We start from the raw sequence: 21,907 nt of genomic DNA on the forward strand, positions 1-21,907 counted from the left end.
ACCTCTATATTACACTGGACAGGCTATGCCGTACAAAATGACAGCTATTTCTTATGCCGATTTGAAGCGCCGCGGTGAGCGTACTGTGAACTAATTACATAGAAAATTACAACCGCCATTTGCAAAATAGTAGTTCCAAGTACACTCACTACCGCTTTCACATAGCAATCAGCGCCAATATGGCGACTTTCAAATAGGAACATTTTATTGATAGCGATCGCCTGTCCAGTGTATTATAGAGGTCAGTGGTAAGCGTGTTTCAATCTTGCTCTGTCGTGCAAGATTCATTGAACGTTCATTCAGTCAGCGCGCACGTCTCGACTTGATTACACTGAAGTGGTTGTGCAAAAATGCCTCATTGTGCAGTGTCCAATTGTAAAAACAGAATTACGAAAGTAATTCGGTCAAAAGAAGGTTTCTCTTGCCACGGGTAAGTTTTTTTTTAACTAAAAGCAAAGAAAAAATTGATACGACCAATGCACACGCGTCGCCTTTCTATCTTGATTCATTTCTGTGTTTCAGAATGTTGGTGCTACTGGTGCCTACCACCGTTTGTAAACTGACCAAGGTATCAGGTTATTGTTCGGAACTTATCCCAAAATTCAATCACTTCAAGTTTTCGAAGATTAGAGTAGAACTATAGTACCCGTGCTATACTTATATATTTACAATGTCCAAAAAAGACTTTTAATTAAGAATTAGTGCATAACATGCCACGGGCCTCGGTGTTATGAAAAATCCAACGAGGTGTAGCGCTGGACGGCTTTATGTAATATCGCTTAATTTTTCTTTTTTATTAAATGAAAGTGTTAGAGTGGGCGATAATGGAGATTAAATTTGTTTGTTTTCATTTACTTACCCCGCATTCCATTTGATGTTAAAAACGACCAACACGCTCAAAATAGGAGCTATTAGTTAGATAACTAAAATGAGTCTTAGGGTAGATTTACTCATCCTAGGTCAATCCTTTCGATCCACCGATCTGATATTAGCTTTTTATAACACATAAGCCTAAATTACAAATGTGTTCATAATCGACTTTAAATAGGGTCCCGTTTTTACCCTTTGAGTACGGAACCCTAAAAAAGATAGACACAATGTTATATACTCGAAAAATATATCTATTTGTACGCATTCAGATAAAACTATCTACCAGCTAACAGGTCTCTGTTCCATAAGAAAGCAATATTCGTATTGTAATATAGACAATAGACTGAGTGATCAGGATACCTGAGAGCACAATGGAGATTTAAAAAGGCAAAAGCCCTTTTTGTCTTCATCTAGGTCTAGAGAAAATACTGGAATGTGTATTTTTTAATGAAATATAATAAGGAGAAACTATTGTATTTTGCTATTTTGATATAACTTGCTGGTAATAAGACGGAAGAGGGACATGCCTAAATATCTGCTATATATTTCATCAAAATTAGTTTAGTGCAGTTTTTGCGCGAAGAGGTAAACAAACATACCGTCATTTAAGTTCTAAGACCGCGTAAGTCAATTTTTGGCTATTTTGAAATTTTGATGCCAGTCGCTAGAGAATCGGAAGCGTGAAGACGCATCGTATCAGCCAATTAAAAACACATATCGCTTAACAAAAACTTCTAAAATGATAAAATAGTAAATCTATTTACTATTAAGTATAGAATCTATGCAAAGCTATGCAATTGTTACTTGTTTTCTCTCTCCTGAAAAGTTGTTATTTTTTACTTACACGGTGAACTTAAAGACGGTACGCGAACTATCTTTCGGCTTTATAAAATAAACTTTAGAGTATCTAAGAGTATAAATAATAGTCATAACTCATAACACAATAGTAAAAGTTGCCGTTAATTCGTGCTAGCTCCTATATCCTAAATTTTAGCAAACAGACAAAGAATATTATAAAATACTAGCTGTCCCGGTGAACTTCGTGTCACTTTAAAACCTTCCCTGGATTTCTACGAATATTTTAAGACTAAAATTAGCCCAATCTGTTCAGCCGTTTTCGAGTTTTAGTGTTACTAACACAATTGAAAATCCATTTTTATTAGAGACGAGCTTTTGCCCTCGGCTTAGCTCGCGTTAAGAAGTATTATTGTATACAAACTTTCATCCCCTATTTTAACCCCTTGGGGTTGGAATTTATCAAAATCTTTTCTTAGCGGATGCCTACGTTCAGTACGTCCAGTGGTTTGGGCTGTGCGTTGATAGATCACCATGTCACCTTTGAGTTTTATAATTTTTTATTTATTTATTATTTATATATACAGATAATTTCAAGATTTATTTTATTAGGGATCAAAACAAGCAAACGGGCTACCTGTAGAAAGCAACTAACGTCGCCTTTGTACACTTGTGAGAATAGTTTCTTATTTTTAAATAATGAAGAATATAAAAGTATAGACCATATCAAACAATAGCCTACAGAAATATAATAATATTCTACCTATTATATAGTCTGTTAACTGCTAAACAAGCTTGAATAAGCTATAAGGCTGTTCTTCCGCAAACGGGCACCTGTGTGCCACATGGGGTGTGAAGCCGTGCATCCTGCAGGATTTACCGCCGAGCTATTCAGTCTCCTTGATATTATTTGCGGTAGTAGCATGTGATAGTCTGACAAAGGAGAATAAATTAGGAGCGTAGCAAAAATGTTGTGTCGATTACGTAAATAATTGTCAACGTATTTAGCAAAGATATACTTTATACGTGGGAGAGCCATGCTTTGGCACGAATGCGCCGGCTCGACCGGCGAACTGGCGTGAAACTGCGCTTGCGCTGTGTTGTGTGTACTCTACTCTCCCCTATTCCCTTCCCTTCCCATCCCTACCCTCCCCTATTACCCTATTCCCTCTTAAAAGGCCGGCAACGCACCTGCAGCTCTTCTGATGCTACGAGTGTCCATGGGCAACGGAAGTTGCTTTCCATCACTGTGTGACCCATGTGCTCGTTTGCCCCCTTATTTCATAAAAAAAAATATAGAATGAACATGAATAAAGAAGATGGATAGGATTAAAGTCAATATGGTTATTGAAAATGCTCAGAAATATTATGCATCTATCTACGATTACATAGATGAAAATTAAATTTAAATTTTGTTAGCCTAGCAACTATTCGACTCGTGACTCGCGAAATTTTGAGAACGGCTGAAACGATTTGGCTTATTTTAGTCTTGAAATATTCGTGAAAATACAGGGAAGATTAACATTCAGAAGGAAGTGATACCACGATACCAGGGCCACTTGTAACTTAATAAAAGTAGCAGTACTACGACTGTTAGCTATACAAAAATAGTCTAAGTGTCTGAACACACACGGGGCCGAAGTTCCGCGGCGGAAATTCGGCATGGCCTGCGTAATCATGCCGAAGTTCGGCCGCATATTTTCGTCCTATAATGTGTTTAAAAACAGAAGCAGAATCGATTATTAGTGTCTACCGTACCGATGACACACCATGCCGAAATTACGTCGCGTTATATTGTATCCGAAGCGCATTGCTGGCGTATTCATGTCGAACTTCGGCCGCGTATTTTCGTCCTATAGTGTGTTTAAAAACAGAAACAGAATCGTTTATTAGTGTCTACCGTACCGATGACACACCATGCCGAAATTACGTCGCGTTATATTGTATCCGAAGCGCATTGCTGGCGTAATCATGTCGAACTTCGGCCGCGTATTTTCGTCCTATAGTGTGTTTAAAAACAGAAACAGAATCGTTTATTAGTGTCTACCGTAACGATGACACACCATGCCGAAATTACATCGCGTTATATTGTATCCGAAGCGCATTGCTGGCTAAACATGCCGAACTTCGGTCGCGTATTTTCGTCCTATAGTGTGTTTAAAAACAGAAGCAGAATCGTTTATTACATGTTTATTAGTGTCTACCGTACCGATGACACACCGTGCCGAAATTACGTCGCGTTATATTGTATGCGTAGCGCATTGCTGGCATAATCATGCCGAAGTTCGGTCGCGTATTTAGACACAGTACACCGACGCTGTGAAATGCCAAACAACCGCGAAACTGATGCGAAACTGTAATAGAGCCAGATACAATATAACCTACATAATATTATAACGCATTGTCGTGTGGCGGATGAGACATCGGTTCGCCGCTGTTTAAGTATACCAAGTTATAATATTTAAAATGTAACAGGTACAAAAGTTAAAAAAATATACGGATAACATTAAATTAATTATTCCTAAATCAAAACTTTCATACAGAACCTATACGTGGGTGAGACCTTAATTATTTACATCTGAAATAATGAAGACTAAAAATAACATAATTTTTAATTAAAAACTTGCTTCTTTATAGAATAATATCATAACCGACCCGCATCAAGCCACGGACAACCTAATTAAAATATTTCGCTTGCCTTAAAGGGAAAGTATCGACTTAAGGCTGATCGCAAACACACGCTTTCCGAATTCGATTTTCGAAATCGTTTTCCGTATTCGGAATACCGTTACCGTTACCGGTTGTTTCACGCGCGAACGCGCCGGCTTGCACTTGAAACGTACGTGCGGAATTCGTTCCGTACGTAGAAAAACGAACGTGGGCGGCAGTTAATGTATTTTCTACTTCTTCCATGCATTCGGATTTCGGAATACGGACCACGAATTTTGAAATCGAATTCACACGGAAAACGTAATAGATTGAGGAAAAAGTCTTTTCGCATTATAGTATGTATGAACTTGTCATAAAATGTCTCGGACTATACCAATTGTATCTGGCTGATTTTGGTATCATTAAAAAGTTTTAATTTTACAGAAGACAATTCCAAATTCAAATTAGGTAAATGTGAGATTTTCATCTGTTTTTCTTAATCTTAAATGAGTGATTCTAATGAAGAAATTCGATACATTTTAAAATTTTATTACAAAAAAGGTAAAAATGCAACACAAGCCGCGAAAATAATTTGTGATGTTTATGGACCTAATGCAGTATCTGTGAGAGTAGCGCGGTTTAAGCGTTTTCAAACCGGAAATTTTGATATCAAAGATGCACGTCGCTCTGGTCGCCCTGTAACGGACAAAACTGAAGCCATTTTTGAAAAAGTGGAGCGAGATCGGCATATTAGTAGTTACGATGTAGCTGAAGAACTGGGGATTAACCACAAAACGATTTGGCGCATTTGAAAAAAGCTGGGTAAGTACACAAAAAAGCTTCATATTTGGGTGCCTCATGAGCTCACTGAAAGAAACCTGAACCGTGTACTCATTTGTGATTCTTTATTACGAGTTACGACGTAATGAAACCGAACCATTTTTAAAAAAGAACGTGCGAAAAAAATTGTGGTCAAAGGCCTTTCAGGCTTCACAGACTGTAGTGAAACCCGGGTTAACTCGCAACAAGGTGATGCTGTGTGTGTGGTGGGATTGGAAGGGCATTATTCATTATGAGCTGTTACCGCCAGGCAGGACCATCGATTGTGAACTGTACCGCGAACAACTGATGAGATTAAAGCAAGAAATTGAGAAAAAGCGGCGGAATTCATCAACAGAAGGAGTGTTGTTTTTCACCAAGATAACGCTAGACCTTACATATCTTTAGCCACTCAGCAAAAATTACGAGAGTTTGGCTGGGAGGTGTTAATGCATCCGCCGTATAGTCCTGACCTTGCACCATCAGATTTCCACCTGTTTCGGTCGCTGCAGAATTCCTTGGCGGTGTCAGGTTGACATCACAAGAGGACTGCCAAAACCACTTGTCGCAGTTTTTTCATCAGAAGGCAGAAGCTCCAAACATTTTATAGCAATGGGATCATGTCCCTAGTAATAAGATGGCAAAAAGTTATCGAACCAAATGGCACCTATATACTTTAGTAAATTGTAAATAAACTTAAAAAAAAAAACCTTTTGAATTTTTATATAAAATGCGAATAAACTTTTTCCCCAACCTAATAATAATATGTATGCGACCGGCCTTAAAGGGAAAGTATCGACTTAATTATTGCCACAACGAAAATATTTAATGGCACGAATTGTGGCAATTGTATCAGAAAGCAATCAACGGAACCAATTATGCATGTAATATTTATTGGTTGTTTCAATTATTGGGAAAATATTTTTAAGCGCAGGGTGGTTAAATTATTTCACGACAAGCTTCGCATATTTAATGGGAACTATATTTTCTATCACCAAAATTTATATTTGTCATCAAGTTGTATCACCTAATAAATAGATCTATCGCCACGAAATATTTTCGTTCTCAGATAAACAAAAATTGTTCCCAGGTATGAATTATCAAATTAATGTTAATATATGTGTAAAATAAGAGATCGATAACCAATAAAATTATATTGCATTACATAAATATAAACTTCGTTCTTATAATAACAGTTTTGTTACTTAAATAATAGCTCTGTGCTCAGAATGGTAGATCTGTCACCAAATAAATCGATTATCGATCCCTGACTGCGACTCCTTTTTATTTGATATTTTGTCACCAATACAGTAGTAACATTTTATTTCGTTCAGATATTAAATTAATAGTATTCGTTACCAATTTAATACATCAATTTATAATTTTAATGAAAAAATGATCAAAGGGGCGGAGACAAATTGGCGCGCTTTAAAAATTGACCAATCCGGCCTCAACGATGGGTAGTAGGTTACTAGGTTCGATTTTTTTTTAATTATTTTAACTTTAATTAAGTGTTTTATCTACTATTCTGCTAGCCATAAGCCAGCTATTTTAAACCAGCGCTGATTGTTCAGTGGTAATTATTTTAAACAATAAATATTGATTATTTTGACTTTAATTGTTTTATTTACTACTCTGCTAAAATTTTATTTAAATATAATTTATACTACCAGTGGAAATTTAGAACCTTGGGAGTCTAGTTAAGTAGCAGAATCTTTTGGTTGAAACGATGATGACAACCCTAATTTTTTATTTTAACTTAATGCAATTTTTTAGTAACATAATATGATTTATTGGTGATCTCTTTAAATTGGTTTGCTTAAATACTTATTAGGACACACCTATTATAATACATACAAAAACATTTATTTGGTACTAGACCTTATATCTCAGGATTTTAGGTGATTTATTGTGGAACTGATTTTGCATTGTTTGGTGACTACATTTTGGTGACAGATCTACTATTTTGAGGACAAACCCTATTATTTAAGAAACACAAAACTAATTAAATTGGTGATAGCTTAAATGATACCCATATTTAATCAGTGAGTGAGATTGCAATCAGCTCAAATTTTTTTATACATAAGTACATAAATAACACGTAGTTCTTTAATTCAAATACATATTATGTGACAAAGCTTGTGTTTAGGTATACTTAATGTTGAAATTATAACTAACGCCATCATCTTGGAAAGAGTCGACTCGGCATTCTTGTAGGATTGTAGGTATCAATCTAATGATTCTTATAATAACTTTTATCGGGGCGAACGAAGCGAGCCCTTGTATATACCACAATCTGAGCAATTGTGTGGTACACTTTACGGAAAAAACTATCACATAGTAATTTTTATTTATATGTAAATAAATAAATAAATATTTAATATACGTTTATTCAGTAATCTGGACATTACATTATGTAGGTGTGTTATCATCGGTCAGTCAAAGTTTGGTTACTATTAAAATATAAAAAAAGATATTACCACGCAGAAAAAACGACGCGAGCCCTCTCAAAGCTCTGCTTTTAGCTAGTTAATACAACCATTGTACCACAAAGTACTATGGTTGTTATTAGATAAAAGTTAAAACCTTCATAATACTGTAACTTTGTGCCCACAGCAAAATTATAAAAGCAATATTGTCAATTGGATGTTATTGACGAATGTCATGGATTGTGACAGATGTTTTCTACATAATAAATTTTTTGGAAATGAATTTCTCTTAAATGGACAAAGTTGTTGAAGAAAATGAAAGAATTGAAGAAAATAATGGTCAAGGTAAAAGTGATGAAAAACTTGAAAGAGGTAAACCAAAAGAAGATGCCGGTCCCTCTACAGCTGATAATCTTCCAGGTTCAATAGACAATACCAATAATTGTATAAAAGGAATATCCAAATCTGAACACAGCATACAAACCTATGTATCAAATGCTCTACGACTAACTTCAATCAGTTTTGGACCTTACCCTGAAAATAATAAAACCACCAACCAGAATGTAAGCGAGGGTGTTACTTTGACCGAACTAAACAAATTCATTACGTCTTGTTATGAAGCTAAAGGGACAAACGAACCTCCAAAACCAACACCAGAGGCGGTTCATAATGTTTTGGATAACACAGCAAGTAGAACCAACTCGAACACACAACTAAATAAAACCACAAGTCCTCCAAAGCTTGAAAAAGTACATAAGAAGAAAATGTCAGACAGTATGTCTGAGAAATCTGATCTTGGTATCGGACGGAAAGATTCTATGTCGAGTATTGGATCAAACGTTTGCCGAATATGCATGACAAAAGGACGAGAAAGGTAACTTTGGAGACAAATAAAAATATCAAATAAAGAATACTTAAGGGGGTGACTAACCCAAAATTGTCGATTTGATAATTATTCATTTTTATACTTGAAAATAAGCCTCGAATTGTTTCATTTTCTAAACATTGATTTAATGATATATTCCAAAAATTTGATCTGACCGAAAACACGATATCTTAAAATTTTCTCGATAGAAAAAATTCATAAAGATGCAACTAATTTTCACGATTTTTTCATATATTGCCATTAAACTAAGTTAATATTAATTTAAAACATTGTATAAAATTAATAATAATAATATCTATGGACGCTTTACACCACGTCGGTCTGGCCCCGTGGTAAGTACCTGAAGGACTTGTGTTACAGGTACCAGACAACGGATATATATTTAATACTTTTTATACTATACATGTATTTAAGATTTTTATTATATGATACACATATTTAATACACATCCATGACCAAGGAACTTTTGAAAAACTTTTTTTGTTCCGTCGGCGGGATTCGAAACCGCGACCCCCGGCTTGAGATATCAACGCGCTCACCACTGAGACACAGAGGTCGTCAAAAATTCTATCATTGAGACACTGACCTGGCGGATTTTTAATTTTTTTCTTTTTTGTATATTTATCAAGATATTAAGAAAAAACTAACTTGGCGTCTGGCGATGATTCCGCGTCGTCCTTTTTCACCTGGCATATGAAAGACGGGCGTGAGTGTGAAGAGAGAAGAAACGATGTTTGATTTTTTGCGTTGGTCGTCCTCAAAACAGCCTGTGAATGTTGTAAACATTCAATATTTAAAATGCTAAATGTTGCCCGAACTTTATTGCGTCGAAACTTTAATATATCTTACGAGAACGATATTTTTTTTCGAGAACCATAATTATAAGCTTTTATAATATTATATCATAATATAGGTAAGAAACGTTTTTGCATTTAAAATAATTAGCTTGTCATCTATGGGTTTTTTGTATCCATCCATAATTATTATTAAAATGAAGCTATAAGAATAACTATTTTGTTTGTTCACCAACTTACCGTAGGCCGGAGCATACTAGGCCTCGTAGAGTCTACGACGTAGACGTTACGTAGCAAAGTGCTACGAGTACGTTCCTTCTACAGAGTGCTACGAAACTATAGGTCTAACAGAATCTCATAGCAAATTTGGATGGGAGATTTTCAAGATGTATCCTTAATCATTGGATATTTTTTACATTTGCATGTATGACACACAGAATCAGCCACTATGAGGAAAAAAAATTATCGAACGTTTGCTCCAATTCCTCCAGTATTGGTAGCGTCAATTTCTTTTTTTTTTTTCATTAGATTCTGGTAGACCTATACTATCACTGCTATTACTTGAACAATTATTATATAAATGGAAAATGAAAAAAAATATATAGTATTAACTAGATTTATCCGGCGGTTCCACGTTAATTCAGTATCCCACGGGAATTGTACAATTTCGGGAAAGAGTAGTGTATACCAAAACATAAACTATACTACCAGATTTAGGATTCAAGAATTGCACATTGAAAAATACAAGTGAAAATGGATTAGGATTTGGCCAAGCATTGAACAAAAGCATTTAATATTAACTGAATGCTCAATTTTAAATATGCATTCATTTTGCATATTTAAACGATTTTTCATATTCAATTATGATTCTATCTTTAATGGCCGATAGCGTGCAATTTAAATCATACATGATAACTATATTCGTTCATTATATTGAATGAATCAGAAAATTACTTGTCCCAATTAAATCTGTGCGAATCGGGCTCATTACTGATCGGTTAAATGGCGGATTTTGGCTCCACTTTCCTGGAACCTGGGAATACTCAACGTATAAAGTTGAGCGCGTGTCGAATTAAGATCAAGGTCGTTTTAAGGTAGAAGAAACTTGAAAGTCTGCAGTCTGCGGGGGCTATTAATTTCCTTTTTTGATTAAGGACACGAAAATCGCTGATATAACCAAGCAAAGTACTTTTGTATTTGTCGTAATTATCTCAAAATAACTTTAACTCAGTTTCTGGCCTGTTTCTGAAGTGAAAACTTCTTTAGCTGTATTGTTGTGCACATTTTTGGAATTCAAAGTAAAATGGACATACAGGACACACAGGCCATGAATTTTATGCAGAGTCCTGATCGAATATTCGTAAGATGAAGGGAGAATGAACAGTGCAGTGCAACCAACACCCCTAAAATGTAACCTGTAGTTTGATTTTTATTTTTTAAACGTTTTCCAGATTGATATCCCCGTGCAACTGCAAAGGGTCTCTGGCGAACGTCCACCTCACTTGCCTGGAGCGGTGGCTCAATCAGGTCGGCAGAAACCACTGTGAGCTGTGCGGATACAGGTACAAGGATTACAATTACATAATAAACCCTTACCGCCAAGTGCGAATCAGACTCGCCCACGAAGGGTGCCGTTATAGAGCAAAAGTAGGCAAAAAATTGTAATTTTTTGTATGGGAGCCCCCCGTAAATATAAACTTTTTTTTTCATTTGTTGTTTTAGCGGCAACAGAAATATACAATCTGTGAAAATTCCAGAAGTCTAGCTATAGCGATTCTTGACATATGGCCTCGAGACAGACAGACAGACGGACCGACGGACAGATAACAAGGTCTCAGTAATAGGGTCCCATTTTTACCCTTTGTCTAAGTACCACGTACCAAGTAAGTTAGCACAGGGAATCAGAAAATTACGTAAAAACCGTAGAGGTTATAATTTTACTTAAAGGCTGGTATAAATAATAATAGCTCCCACACCGGTTTCAGTGACAGTGGCCGGTTTCAGTGAAACCAGGCCAGCTACGCAGGAGTAATTTTATAGTGCCCAAGTGTGTGCGCAGTACACAAGAGCACTCTTTATTCCTTTACTTTCATAACCGAGTGGGACGGAAGACCGACACGACCGGCGAGAGATCAGGCGCAGGACCGACTTTTTACATGCCCATCCGACGCATGGATCATCTTACTTATCAGACAATCAGGTGATCAGCCTGCATTGTCCTAACCAAACTTGGAAATAACATGTTTCCAACGCAGGAATCGAACCTACGACCTCCGAGTCAAGAGCCGCGCTCTATACCACTCTAGACCACGGAGGCGTTATAAATAGTATAAATAGTCAGTAGACCCGGTCTCAAGACGCGGTTCGGCTCTGTGATTGGTCCAAATTTTGACAGCCTGAACCGTGTCTCGAGACCGAGATGCATCTTGAGTACTGACTATTTATACCAGCCAAAATGTACTCACATTTCTTAATAATTGTTATGAGACACAAATATTTGAACGTTATTCAAAGTTGTGACCTAAAAGCTTTAGCGGCATAAGCCGGGTAAGCTATTATTTGGTGCCTAAATATTGGTATTAGTGTTTAATATAGTGCTTACAGCTTGCCAATTCGGTGCCGCATCACCGAATACAATTTGATAATTACTATAATTCAATACGCCAACGTTATTTAGCGGCAAATTGTTAACGGAGATTAATAGTTTTAATGACTTGCTGTTAACGTTTGCGATAGATCTAATGGCGACCTTATAAATAAAAACTTTCTGAATAAGGTGTGGGAAGTGAAATTAGGAATTTTAAGAAAACTCTGTACTAACTTGGTATCGCATCACGGATTAATTATTAATAATTATAGCTCCCACACCGGTTTCGGTGACGGTGGCCGGTTTCATTGAAACCAGGCCAGCTACGCAGGAGTAATTTTTTATAGTTCCCAAGTGTGTGCGCAGTACACAAGAGCACTCTCTATTCCTTTACTCTCATAACACAGTGGGACGGAAGACCGATACGACCGGCAAGAGATCAGGCGCAGGACCGACTTTTTAGTTTTTACATGCCCATACGACGCGACGCATGGATCATCTTACTTGTCAGACAATCAGGTGATCAGCCTGCATGTCCCTAACCAAAATTGGAAATAACATGTTTCCAACGCGGGAATCGAACCCACGACCTCCGAGTCAAGAGCATTTACTATCCTACTTTTTATGAAATAAGGGGGTAAACGAGCAAACAGGTCACCTGATGGAAAGTAACTTCCGTCGACCATGGACACTCGCAGCATCAGAAGAGCTGCAGGTGCGTTGCCGGCCTTTTAAGAGGGAATAGGGTAGTAGGGGAGGGTAGGGATGGGAAGGGAAGGGAATTGGGGATGAAAGGAAAGGGAATTGGGCCTCCGGTAAACTCACTCACTCGGCGAAACACAGCGCAAGCGCTGTTTCACGCCGGTTTTCTGTGAGAACGTGGTATTTCTCCGGTCGAGCCGGCCATTCGTGCCGAAGCATGGCTCTCCCACGTATAAAAATACTACAAGAATATTGAATTACTAATATAAAACTAGATGACGCCCGCAACTCCGTTGCGCCTAAAGTCGTTTATCGCGCGGGAACCGTACATTTTCCCGGGATAAAAGTCTCCTATGTCATTTCCCGGGACTTAAACTCTCTCCATACCATTTCAGCAAAATCGGTTAAGCGGTTTGGGCGTGAAGAGGTAACAGACAAACGGACAGGCACACTTTCGCATTCATAGTATTAGTATGGATAAACTATTTCCATCTGATAACATTTGACACTAAGGGCCTGTTTCACCACTTTCTGATAGAGTGCCGAATAGGCTATTCACAAGTTTTTGACAGATTCTCCATATTTCATCTGTCAAGTTAAGTGGTGGATAGCCTATTCGGCACTTATCAGGAATGGGTGAAATAGGCCCGTATTCTTATAATTTCGCTCCCATAAATCATAATATTAGGTTCAAATATGGTTCAAATAAAAAGACATCCCCGAATAATAATATTATCTGAGTTACCATGCCTCTTGGATGAGAATGGAGGAAATTTTAAAACAAAACACGTTTTTTACTTATTCAGATGCGACTTTGCTTTAATACATATTTTATGTAACATAAAGCGCTCTGAGTGCTAAGTCATAAAAAATTGTCTTTTGTTGACACTTTTAGGAAACTTTTTTATATCAAGACTCCTTAAGCCATACTTCCGTTATGGCTCCCTAGTCTGCATAAAGTAAATAAGAATGAAATCCTGCTCGTCAAAACTTTAAAACAAGTTCTAATCCACCTATAGCCCTAGCATGGCCAAAGTAGAAATAGGAAAGAATGGCATAGTAGGATTTTATTAAAATTTTTAGGACTATAGCCTAAAGCCTATGACCTATGTCATAAAATGGCAATATATTTGATTTTTTGTCGGTCTCGGTTAACCGCGGTAAAGATCGGAACGGTACCTTCAGTTTATCTCCACAGCTTTTCTATACTTTCGCATTTCTACTGTGGCCATGCTAGGGTCGCAGGTAAAAGCTGCCAGAACAAACTCGGCCGGGGCTAGCTGACTTTGTTCTGCCAGCTTTTAAATGTGGATTTTCTGTCTTGACTTTTAACTGTATTAAAAGTTGCTGCTCATAGAAAGATAATAGAATAATGTCTTTCAAAAACTTTAATCGCCGAGAAATACACAATAATACCCAAAGTACCACACCGAAGGAAATGAATATTATACAATACACTTGGCACCCTGTTCTTTGGCACTTCACCACAATTAACGCCCCGTTACACATTCCGATTTTCAGTTACCCGGCGATCAGGACGCCGCGCTACACGGTGCTGCAGGCGCTCCGGCTGTGGTTCGGCAACCCGCGTAATAGAGGCCATTTGCAGGTAGGTATGCCGTGTAGAGTCACCATATGGATATAGAATATGAGTTAAAAAAATCAAAATAGAGCACTCGCAATAGTTCGAAATTCAAACGGTTTACTTTTTAAAATTTTGTTTTTTTTAAACACAAAATATTTCGTCAAAAAATGTAGACGTACTACTTTCAAATTTCAATACTCAAAAATATTAAGCCGTACACCAGAGTTGTTCATGATTGTTCCTCTTATTATATAAAATATACTTATTATTATTTTATTTGGAAAGGTTAACAAAAAGTCTTTATTTTTCCTCAAGTTGAAGAAGTCTGGAAAAACTCAAGAGCTGAGTTTTTCAGTTCCAGACATCTTGACAAAAATGAGACTTAGTAAAGCAGAAATCTTTTATCAGAAATAATAACTTGAAGGGGCGGTTAAAATTTAATACGAAAATAGCTGACTGGTGAGTCGGATGAGCGTCAAAAGTGACGTGCTTACTACGTGACGGCCTTCCGTAATGCTTCTGATTGAAAATACTGTCAGAAACAGTTTCGAGAAAGAAATTGAGTTAGTAACATTCTTTGAGGGAATTAGACCAGACAGAATATTCGTAGAGCTTTATTTAAAATCCCACATAAATATACATGTGGCACTCGGGGACTGCCGTGGCAATTCTAGTCTTCACGCATCTGCTAGTCACACGCACACAAACACCGTGCTGAAGTCTGCCGAACTGAAACGACGTTAGACGAAGCACGGCTTTCAACGTCGCACCGCTGTGCCGGTCGGAGTGGGGCGTGTTAGGTTTATTTTCGTTACAAAATTTGTTAATTCGGTCGCCGCGCACAAAGCCCGCGATAATTATAGCTATGTAAAGCTTAAAAATAAAAAGATTCTAATAAGATAAAAATCATCGTGGGTAGCAAAAAGGATATTTTAATAATAGAAACTACTTAACAATAGGTAGTAAAAATTAAGTAGGTACCTAAGGTCCACTACCCGATTTTCGTATAATATAAATAAGTAATAACATAAGATATTACATAATATTATTATAACAGAATATAAAAAAGAGAGAACCAATAAAACATCACGCACAAAATAGAACAATTTATATGGACTAGCGTAATCCTGATAAAATCAGTGGCGATTGTCACCCCATTCGTCCCATACCATTTGCGGTCGGCCATACGTCTTCGTATTTTTGTCGGCAGGCCAATTTTTTTGTAACAATTTTCGAACGTTTCCGATCGTGTTCGATTTTTAAAAGGCCATTTGTGTCGCCCGAGTTTGTTTATGGTCAGCGGGCGATAAAAATTTATCATGGATTGGGGTTCATATGGAAAAATAGAATTTTATCATTCCTTTATTAATTATTATTGCCAGTTGAAAATGGTGTTTTAGGGTTATTTGATGTTTCAGTTCGTTAACTCGATGCACCTTTATTGCGTATATTATCCGTTACTGGTTTTTTTTTCGAGATGTGTAAGGAAAGGGGCATAAGTTTTTTTTGCAAGGTCGAACTCATGCCTATTAAAAATTAAAGTTCTTTGGACCGATCATTGAAAAATAACTGGAAAACTGCATATTGTTGTATTTTTGGTTTTACACTTTATCTAAGTAAGCTATACAGTGTAAGTTTTTCTTTGTACTGTAAAGTACTAAAATCCTCGCTTTTTGCTACAGTCCTAGGAGTTCTATCTTAACTTCTTTTAACAAATCAAGATATTCATCTTAAGGTGACGCCTTGATTAAATTTGGCTGCAGCGAAATCTCATAAAAAAACAAGCGATCTAAAACATATCTAAAGCGATTTTTTACTTTAAGGCGGCGTCACCTTAATTGGAAATATAATACTTTTTATGATACTCTCTTATCTTAAACCAACATTTCCCTAACTTGTTTTGTAAAAAAAATGCAGTTAAACGTAGTAACCTACGTTTAACTGATCTCTGGTTTAAGGGTCGTCTCAAATTGAACCAAACTACACTAATGAGGTGTGTACACAATATATTATATTATAACATGAACCAATAAATAACACACATAAATGTTTAAACGCTCAACCCTGGACAGAGAAATTACGAAATTCCAGTGTCTGTACCTTAAATCACCTAATATTTCAGACCCCTAACCGCCAAAATCACCCAGTTTTCGCCCGGTTTCGGACGTAAACCGGCTATAAAACCGGATAAGCCTGTATGATAATACATATGGAAATAGATCTATACCATATCAAAATCATAATAAGTATTATATTGTGCAATATTGTATGTCATTTTGCTTACTTTTCCATCTGTCCAATTTGATCAAATTAAGAGAAAGGACACGCGGGAGCGTGGCAGAAAAACTAAAATTTTTCACGTAGGTAAGTTGCCGCGCAAAGTAAAGAATGAAAGAATCTTAAAAATTTCGATCTTGCTAGTAAATAGAAAGAAAAAGAAGGAGTCGAATAAGTAAAAGGATTAGCGTGCTGCGTGACAAACAGGACTTTGTTTATATAATCTTATTTTTTTTTAATATATTATAAAATCGTATGTCGACACCAAATCATCACACGTAATAATATTATAAAGGCGAAAGTTTGTGAGTTTGTATGTCTGTTATTTCTTCACGTCTAAACAGCTGAAGCGAATAAAGTTTATACGTGGGAGAGCCATGCTTCGGCACGAATGGGCCGGCTCGACCGGAGAAATACCACGTTCTCACAGAAAACCGGCGTGAAACAGCGCTTGCGCTGTGTTTCGCCGAGTGAGTGAGTTTACCGGAGGCCCAATCCCCTACCCTATTCCCTTCCCTGCCCTCCCCTATTCCCTTTCCTTCCCAACCATCCCCTATTACCCTATTCCCTCTTAAAAGACCGGCAACGCACTTGCAGCTCTTCTGGTGCTGCGAGTGTCCATGGGCGACGGATGTTGCTTTCCATCAGGTGACCCGTTTACTCGTTTGCCCCCTTATTTCATTAAAAAAAAAGTAAGTAAGAAGTTAATCCAGGCTGGATTAACACCTTTGCTACTTTTTACTGTGGCAAAATAGCACAATTTATTTTCCGTGATAAACCGCGGGTAACACCGCGAGGCACAGCGCAGCTAGTAATACAGTTCGACAAGGCTTTAAATGAATCTGTCAATGATGCCAATGTGTGCTGCTGGTAAAGGAGAACAGTCAAAAATGATGTTTTTGTATCATAGAAGCGTTAGTTCCTTTTCTCGCCACGTTCATAAACAGCCTTGTCGAACTGTATCTATAATCCAAGGCAAAATAACCCCGAACGGGTCGGTATTTACTCGTTTTGTGTACGCAACCCTGCTCAGACCTCAAACGCGTATGGCGTGCGACATGTCCCTTATTGAATATTCCCATCATCTTTGACGGGTATAAATGATAGGAAACCGCGACTTAATATTGCATCCCTTCAGCCTATGTTTACTAAGTTTAGGCTGGGTATATACCTAAATAGTAAATACTAGACGCGAATATCTTTTATCGAGAAGATCGCTAGGGAAGCGTAGTTTTTCTGGTGTTAGCTATAATATCCTTTAGATAACTTGCCTTTGGTAGACCGAACCTATACCTAATCTCTATGCCATATTATTTCAACATAAGCCGGCCCTTAAACGAGCAATTTTATTGCGCAATATCACGTATTTCGTAATACTAGCTATTTGACCGATCACCGAGCTTAAGCATCGGTATTCGATAAAACATGAATAAAATGTCATTTTCATGGGATACCGAGCAAAGCTAGTTCAAACAGCTAGTATATACAGGGTGTCACAAAAATAAGTGATAATATTTTAGGGTGTGTACGTGTTCCATGTAGAGAGTTAACTGTGAAAATAGCAGCGCTGAAAGACCAAAATTTTTTTTCACTTTTGTATGGGAAAACTCGCGACGCTCGGGCCCTTGCCCATACAAAAGTGAAAAAATTTTTTCGTCTTTCAGCGCTGCTACTTTCAGAGTGAACTCTTTATAAGGAACACGTACATACCCTAAAGTATTATCACTTATTTTTGTTACACACTGTATATATATATCTTTAAATGAGCAATTCTTGTATATATATATATAAATATATAATTGGAATCTCGGAATCGGTTCCAACGATTTTCATGAAATTTTGTAAATAGGGGGTTTCGGGGGCGATAAATTGATCTAGCTAGGAATCATTTTTAGAAAATGTCATGTAATCCGTGATTTATCGAATACCGAGCGAAGCTCAGTCAAGTAGCTAGTAATAAACTAGTATATTATTATACTAGCTGGTGCCCGCGACTTCGTCCGCGTCAGCATAGTAGATCACGTCCCAAGTATAATTTTTCAAAAATATTCAATGTACAGAATTGAGTTTCTTACGATTTTATTATATGTATAGATAGATGACTTACTTTGTTCCTAAAAAGGAGACTATATAAATAAGACGCAATACGAACGCCACGACACGACCCATAAGGAGGGGGGGGGGGGGGGGGGGGAAGAAATGACCGGTGCCGAAGCTCGCTGCATATAAATCAAACGACACTCGAAATCTGTATAGATAAGAGCGATAAAAGCTCATAGCAATGCAAGGAGTGGAGATAGATACAAAGTGTGAAGGAGAAATTTGTAGGAAATTTTATGAGCTTTCATTGTGTACTGCACTTTTTTTCTCTACAACGTACAGTTTTAGCGATATGAGCAAAAAACTAAAAATAATGAAACTTGCATCATCAAACATCTCGCCTCACTCTTTTTTTTTTTTTTGGACACGCAATCTCTTAGGACTTAGACCGTTCCTACCCTGCTAGAATCTTATCTAGCCCACTTCCCCGTAAGCTTCACTCTTGCAGCCCTCAGTATATTTTTTAGGTTTAGTGGCAAAACGCCTTCTGCAGAAAAAAATGTAGTCATTTCGTTTTGAACTTCGACCGCGGTCGTGTCCATGTCTCCCATAAAAATAATGTACTGCAATTATTGATTTTGTTTACAGTAGTATGTCTAAGGGAGGATTTCACCAATCGCACAACTTCGTTTTATAAAATTTAGTTCTCATTAAACGCGTTCCTATGGGGATCAATAAAAAAGCAAGAAACGATATATAAACTACCCAAACGCATCATTTTTTCGTCTATGATTTTCGATTCGCCATGACACTACACTGGCAGGACTTTAACGGCTTTAATGATGTTTAACCGTGCAATATTGGACGTTCTGAAGATAAAACTCGAATTTGTTGTGAACTTTATGCTAGTGCAATGCAATTTGGTGCTATAAACGTGTTTACACGTGTAGAACCAATTTAGTGTACACTAAGCGCGTTCTATTTCTTAGGTGAATCGGACCTAAATAAAATGACTTCAAATAACTTCTGCTCTTGTTTCTTAGGGTAATCCTTCGTTATAATACATTATGGGGGATTTCACCAATCACACTTAAACGTTTTATTAAACTAAGTTCTCATTAAACAATGAACGCGTTTATATGGCGACGTGAATCTCGTTTTGTTTCAAATAGATTTTACATTCTTCATTTAGTAGCGATTAATGAATCTAAGTTAACGTTATACGTTTGATTGATGATTTTTATACGTTTTTATCATCTTTAAGCCTTATCACGTTGTTTTAGTAACAAATAGCAAGAAACGATAAATAAGCTAACCAAACGCATATCTGTGAAAACTGTCAACTTACCAATTTTTTCGCCTATGTTTTTCGATCTGTGATACACTACACCGACAGAACATGTGTTTTATGAAGTTAAAACTGGAATATTGGGCGTTCAGAAGATAAAAATCAGATTTTCTGTAAATGAGACGAAACGCATCTACTTGGAATCGTATAAAAAAACGGAATATAGTACAAAAAGTTATTCGAGTCTAAGAATAATAATATTTATGGTAAGAACTGTCGCAAAAAGTAAAAAATTCAATGTGGTACTTTTTCTTTAGTTTAAAAAATTGTAATTTATGTTAAAAATCAATAAATTTCAGTAAATAATCGTAATTTTGAATGTTTTACCAAGTTTCGGTTTCGGTTTTGGTTTCGGCCGAAACTAAGAGTAAGGCCGAAAGTTCGGTTTCGGTTTCGGTTTCGGCTGAAAAATCAGTTTCGGTCGGACACTTATTTTTGGCTTCCATATCGATTGTAGATCACGTCGCAAGACGTATTATTTTTCAAAAATATTCAATGTACAGAATTGACTTTCCTACGATTTTATTATATGTATAGAAACAAGAATTGCTCGTTTAAAGATATAAGATAATTACCGTCTAGGGTTGATATTGAACATCGCGTGCCTTCTGGGGAATAAAATGGGGAATAAAATTGAAGCGTGAAATTGCACAATACAATAATTGATCGTCTAGAATTCTAGGTTCTAGGGGCGGCCGGCTGAGTTATACACTAGTTGTCTTTTTGCCAACAGTCAGACTGTCTGATATTTTGGCTGCTGTCGACGGTGACGGCGGGGCTGCTGGCGGTCTGCGTGGTCGGCACGCAATACTTCGTCTTCGAGGGCGCCAACTACACCAAACACGGCACAAGGAAGAGCGAAGGTACTATCAGAAAAGTTGATTCCTAGGCAGATGCGAACCTGAGTAATTTGGTCAAGTTATGTCAAACCCATCCGATCGATCACAGCTAGCATCGAATTGACATAAGCCGACCACATGACGTAGGTCGGTCAACTGCATAGGAATCAATATCCTCGATGGTAGGTACATGTAACAAGTAACAATTTTAGAAGTGGCGTGGGCGGTGGGGCTATAGGAAGAACTTTCCCATTTACTTATTGCCTCTTACCTCTGAAAATTTTATCGTCATACTTACCGATTGTGAAACGAGGATTTTTGAAGAATAGCCGCAGTCTTTGCCGTTTTTACTTTAGCATCATTGTAAAAAAAATGGTACTTACTAAAATATAAAAACCGGCCAAGTGCGTGTCGGGCCACGCGCAATATAGGGTTCCGTAGTACCGCTAGTTTTGATAATTTTTGTATGGTCAATAATGTACATTTATAACGTGTTTTACACTTCTATTAACAACATCGTGCCTGCACTTTGACATAGACTATACTTAGTCCTAAAAATTCAAATAAAATAATTAAAATAATAAAAACAAATAAATGACGTATGACTATGTCATAAAGTGGCATTTTATTTGAATTTTTATCGATAGATCGGAGCGGCACCTTCAGTTTATCTCCGCTGTTTGTCTAGACTCTAGACTTTCGTATTTCTACTGTAGCCATGCTACGGGTGCTGGCCTAGGCCCTAGCTTATACCTAATGGAAACCGAAACGCTTGGGAATATTGTAGCGAGTACTGAAAATAGTCTTGTGTGCCAATAGAATAAAGTTGAAAATGATAATTATTAGCTAAACAGTTTTATATAAAATACACAGCTGTAAATGTACAATTTTCATATTTTACTTTTCAGGGATATCACATCGAATTACCGAGACGGCAATGGACTTCTTTATGGCGATAGTGCTCTGCGGCTACTCCGTCACTGTGTATTTACTGTGGAAGGACCACTTCGTCATGTGGAACAGGTGGAGACGAGCTAATGTAAACGTCAGGCTGCTTCTCACGCCGGACTCGAACCCTGTACCCTTCGTGCCTAGACCTAGATATAGCATTGTATAATGTTTTATTATATTATTTAAAAAATATATTTTTTCTTGTGTTAGTACAATTATAGTTTAAAAAAACAACGCTCTAAATTCCCTGGAATCCGCGATCGAAGTATTTTAAAAGAATATTGTTTTCCCGCCATATTTTATTTTATACATACCGTACTCAACACTGGCCATGGT

At 37.1% G+C, this 21,907-nt stretch overlaps 1 protein-coding gene and 1 long non-coding RNA gene across 3 annotated transcripts; one reads left to right on the plus strand and one right to left on the minus strand.

The window, feature by feature from the left end:
- Positions 1-765: 765 nt before the first annotated feature.
- On the minus strand, positions 766-20,803 carry LOC121728284. Its single transcript, XR_006035768.1, has 3 exons — positions 20,649-20,803; positions 2,776-2,779; positions 766-778 (listed from the first exon to the last, which is right to left on the minus strand). It is a non-coding gene; the product is annotated as an uncharacterized LOC121728284 (long non-coding RNA).
- Positions 7,820-21,761, plus strand: LOC121728283 (E3 ubiquitin-protein ligase MARCHF8-like). Of its 2 annotated transcripts, XM_042116432.1 has the most exons (6): positions 7,820-7,907; positions 7,983-8,436; positions 10,694-10,804; positions 14,053-14,140; positions 20,515-20,644; positions 21,529-21,761. In XM_042116432.1, exons 1-6 carry the CDS (start codon positions 7,856-7,858, stop codon positions 21,735-21,737), a joined length of 1,044 nt encoding a protein of 347 aa, XP_041972366.1. In that variant the 5' UTR covers positions 7,820-7,855; the 3' UTR covers positions 21,738-21,761. The 2 variants fall into 2 exon arrangements, with proteins under 2 accessions (XP_041972366.1, XP_041972365.1); XM_042116431.1 differs by having other exon boundaries at positions 7,820-8,436.
- The last annotated feature ends 146 nt before the right edge of the window (positions 21,762-21,907 follow it).

The sequence above is a fragment of the Aricia agestis genome, chromosome 6 (genome assembly GCF_905147365.1).
Source record: "Aricia agestis chromosome 6, ilAriAges1.1, whole genome shotgun sequence".
Lineage (NCBI taxonomy): Eukaryota > Metazoa > Arthropoda > Insecta > Lepidoptera > Lycaenidae > Aricia > Aricia agestis.

What these genes read in the sequence shown, in the direction of transcription:
- LOC121728283 (XM_042116431.1), top strand. Translation starts at nt 7,856, where the DNA reads ATGGACAAAGTTGTTGAAGAAAATGAAAGAATTGAAGAAAATAATGGT. An exon ending in TGTGAGCTGTGCGGATACAG is followed by an intron (nt 10,805 to 14,052) that starts GTACAAGGATTA and finishes TCCGATTTTCAG; the next exon opens with TTACCCGGCGATCAGGACGC. An exon ending in GTAATAGAGGCCATTTGCAG is followed by an intron (nt 14,141 to 20,514) that starts GTAGGTATGCCG and finishes TTTTGCCAACAG; the next exon opens with TCAGACTGTCTGATATTTTG.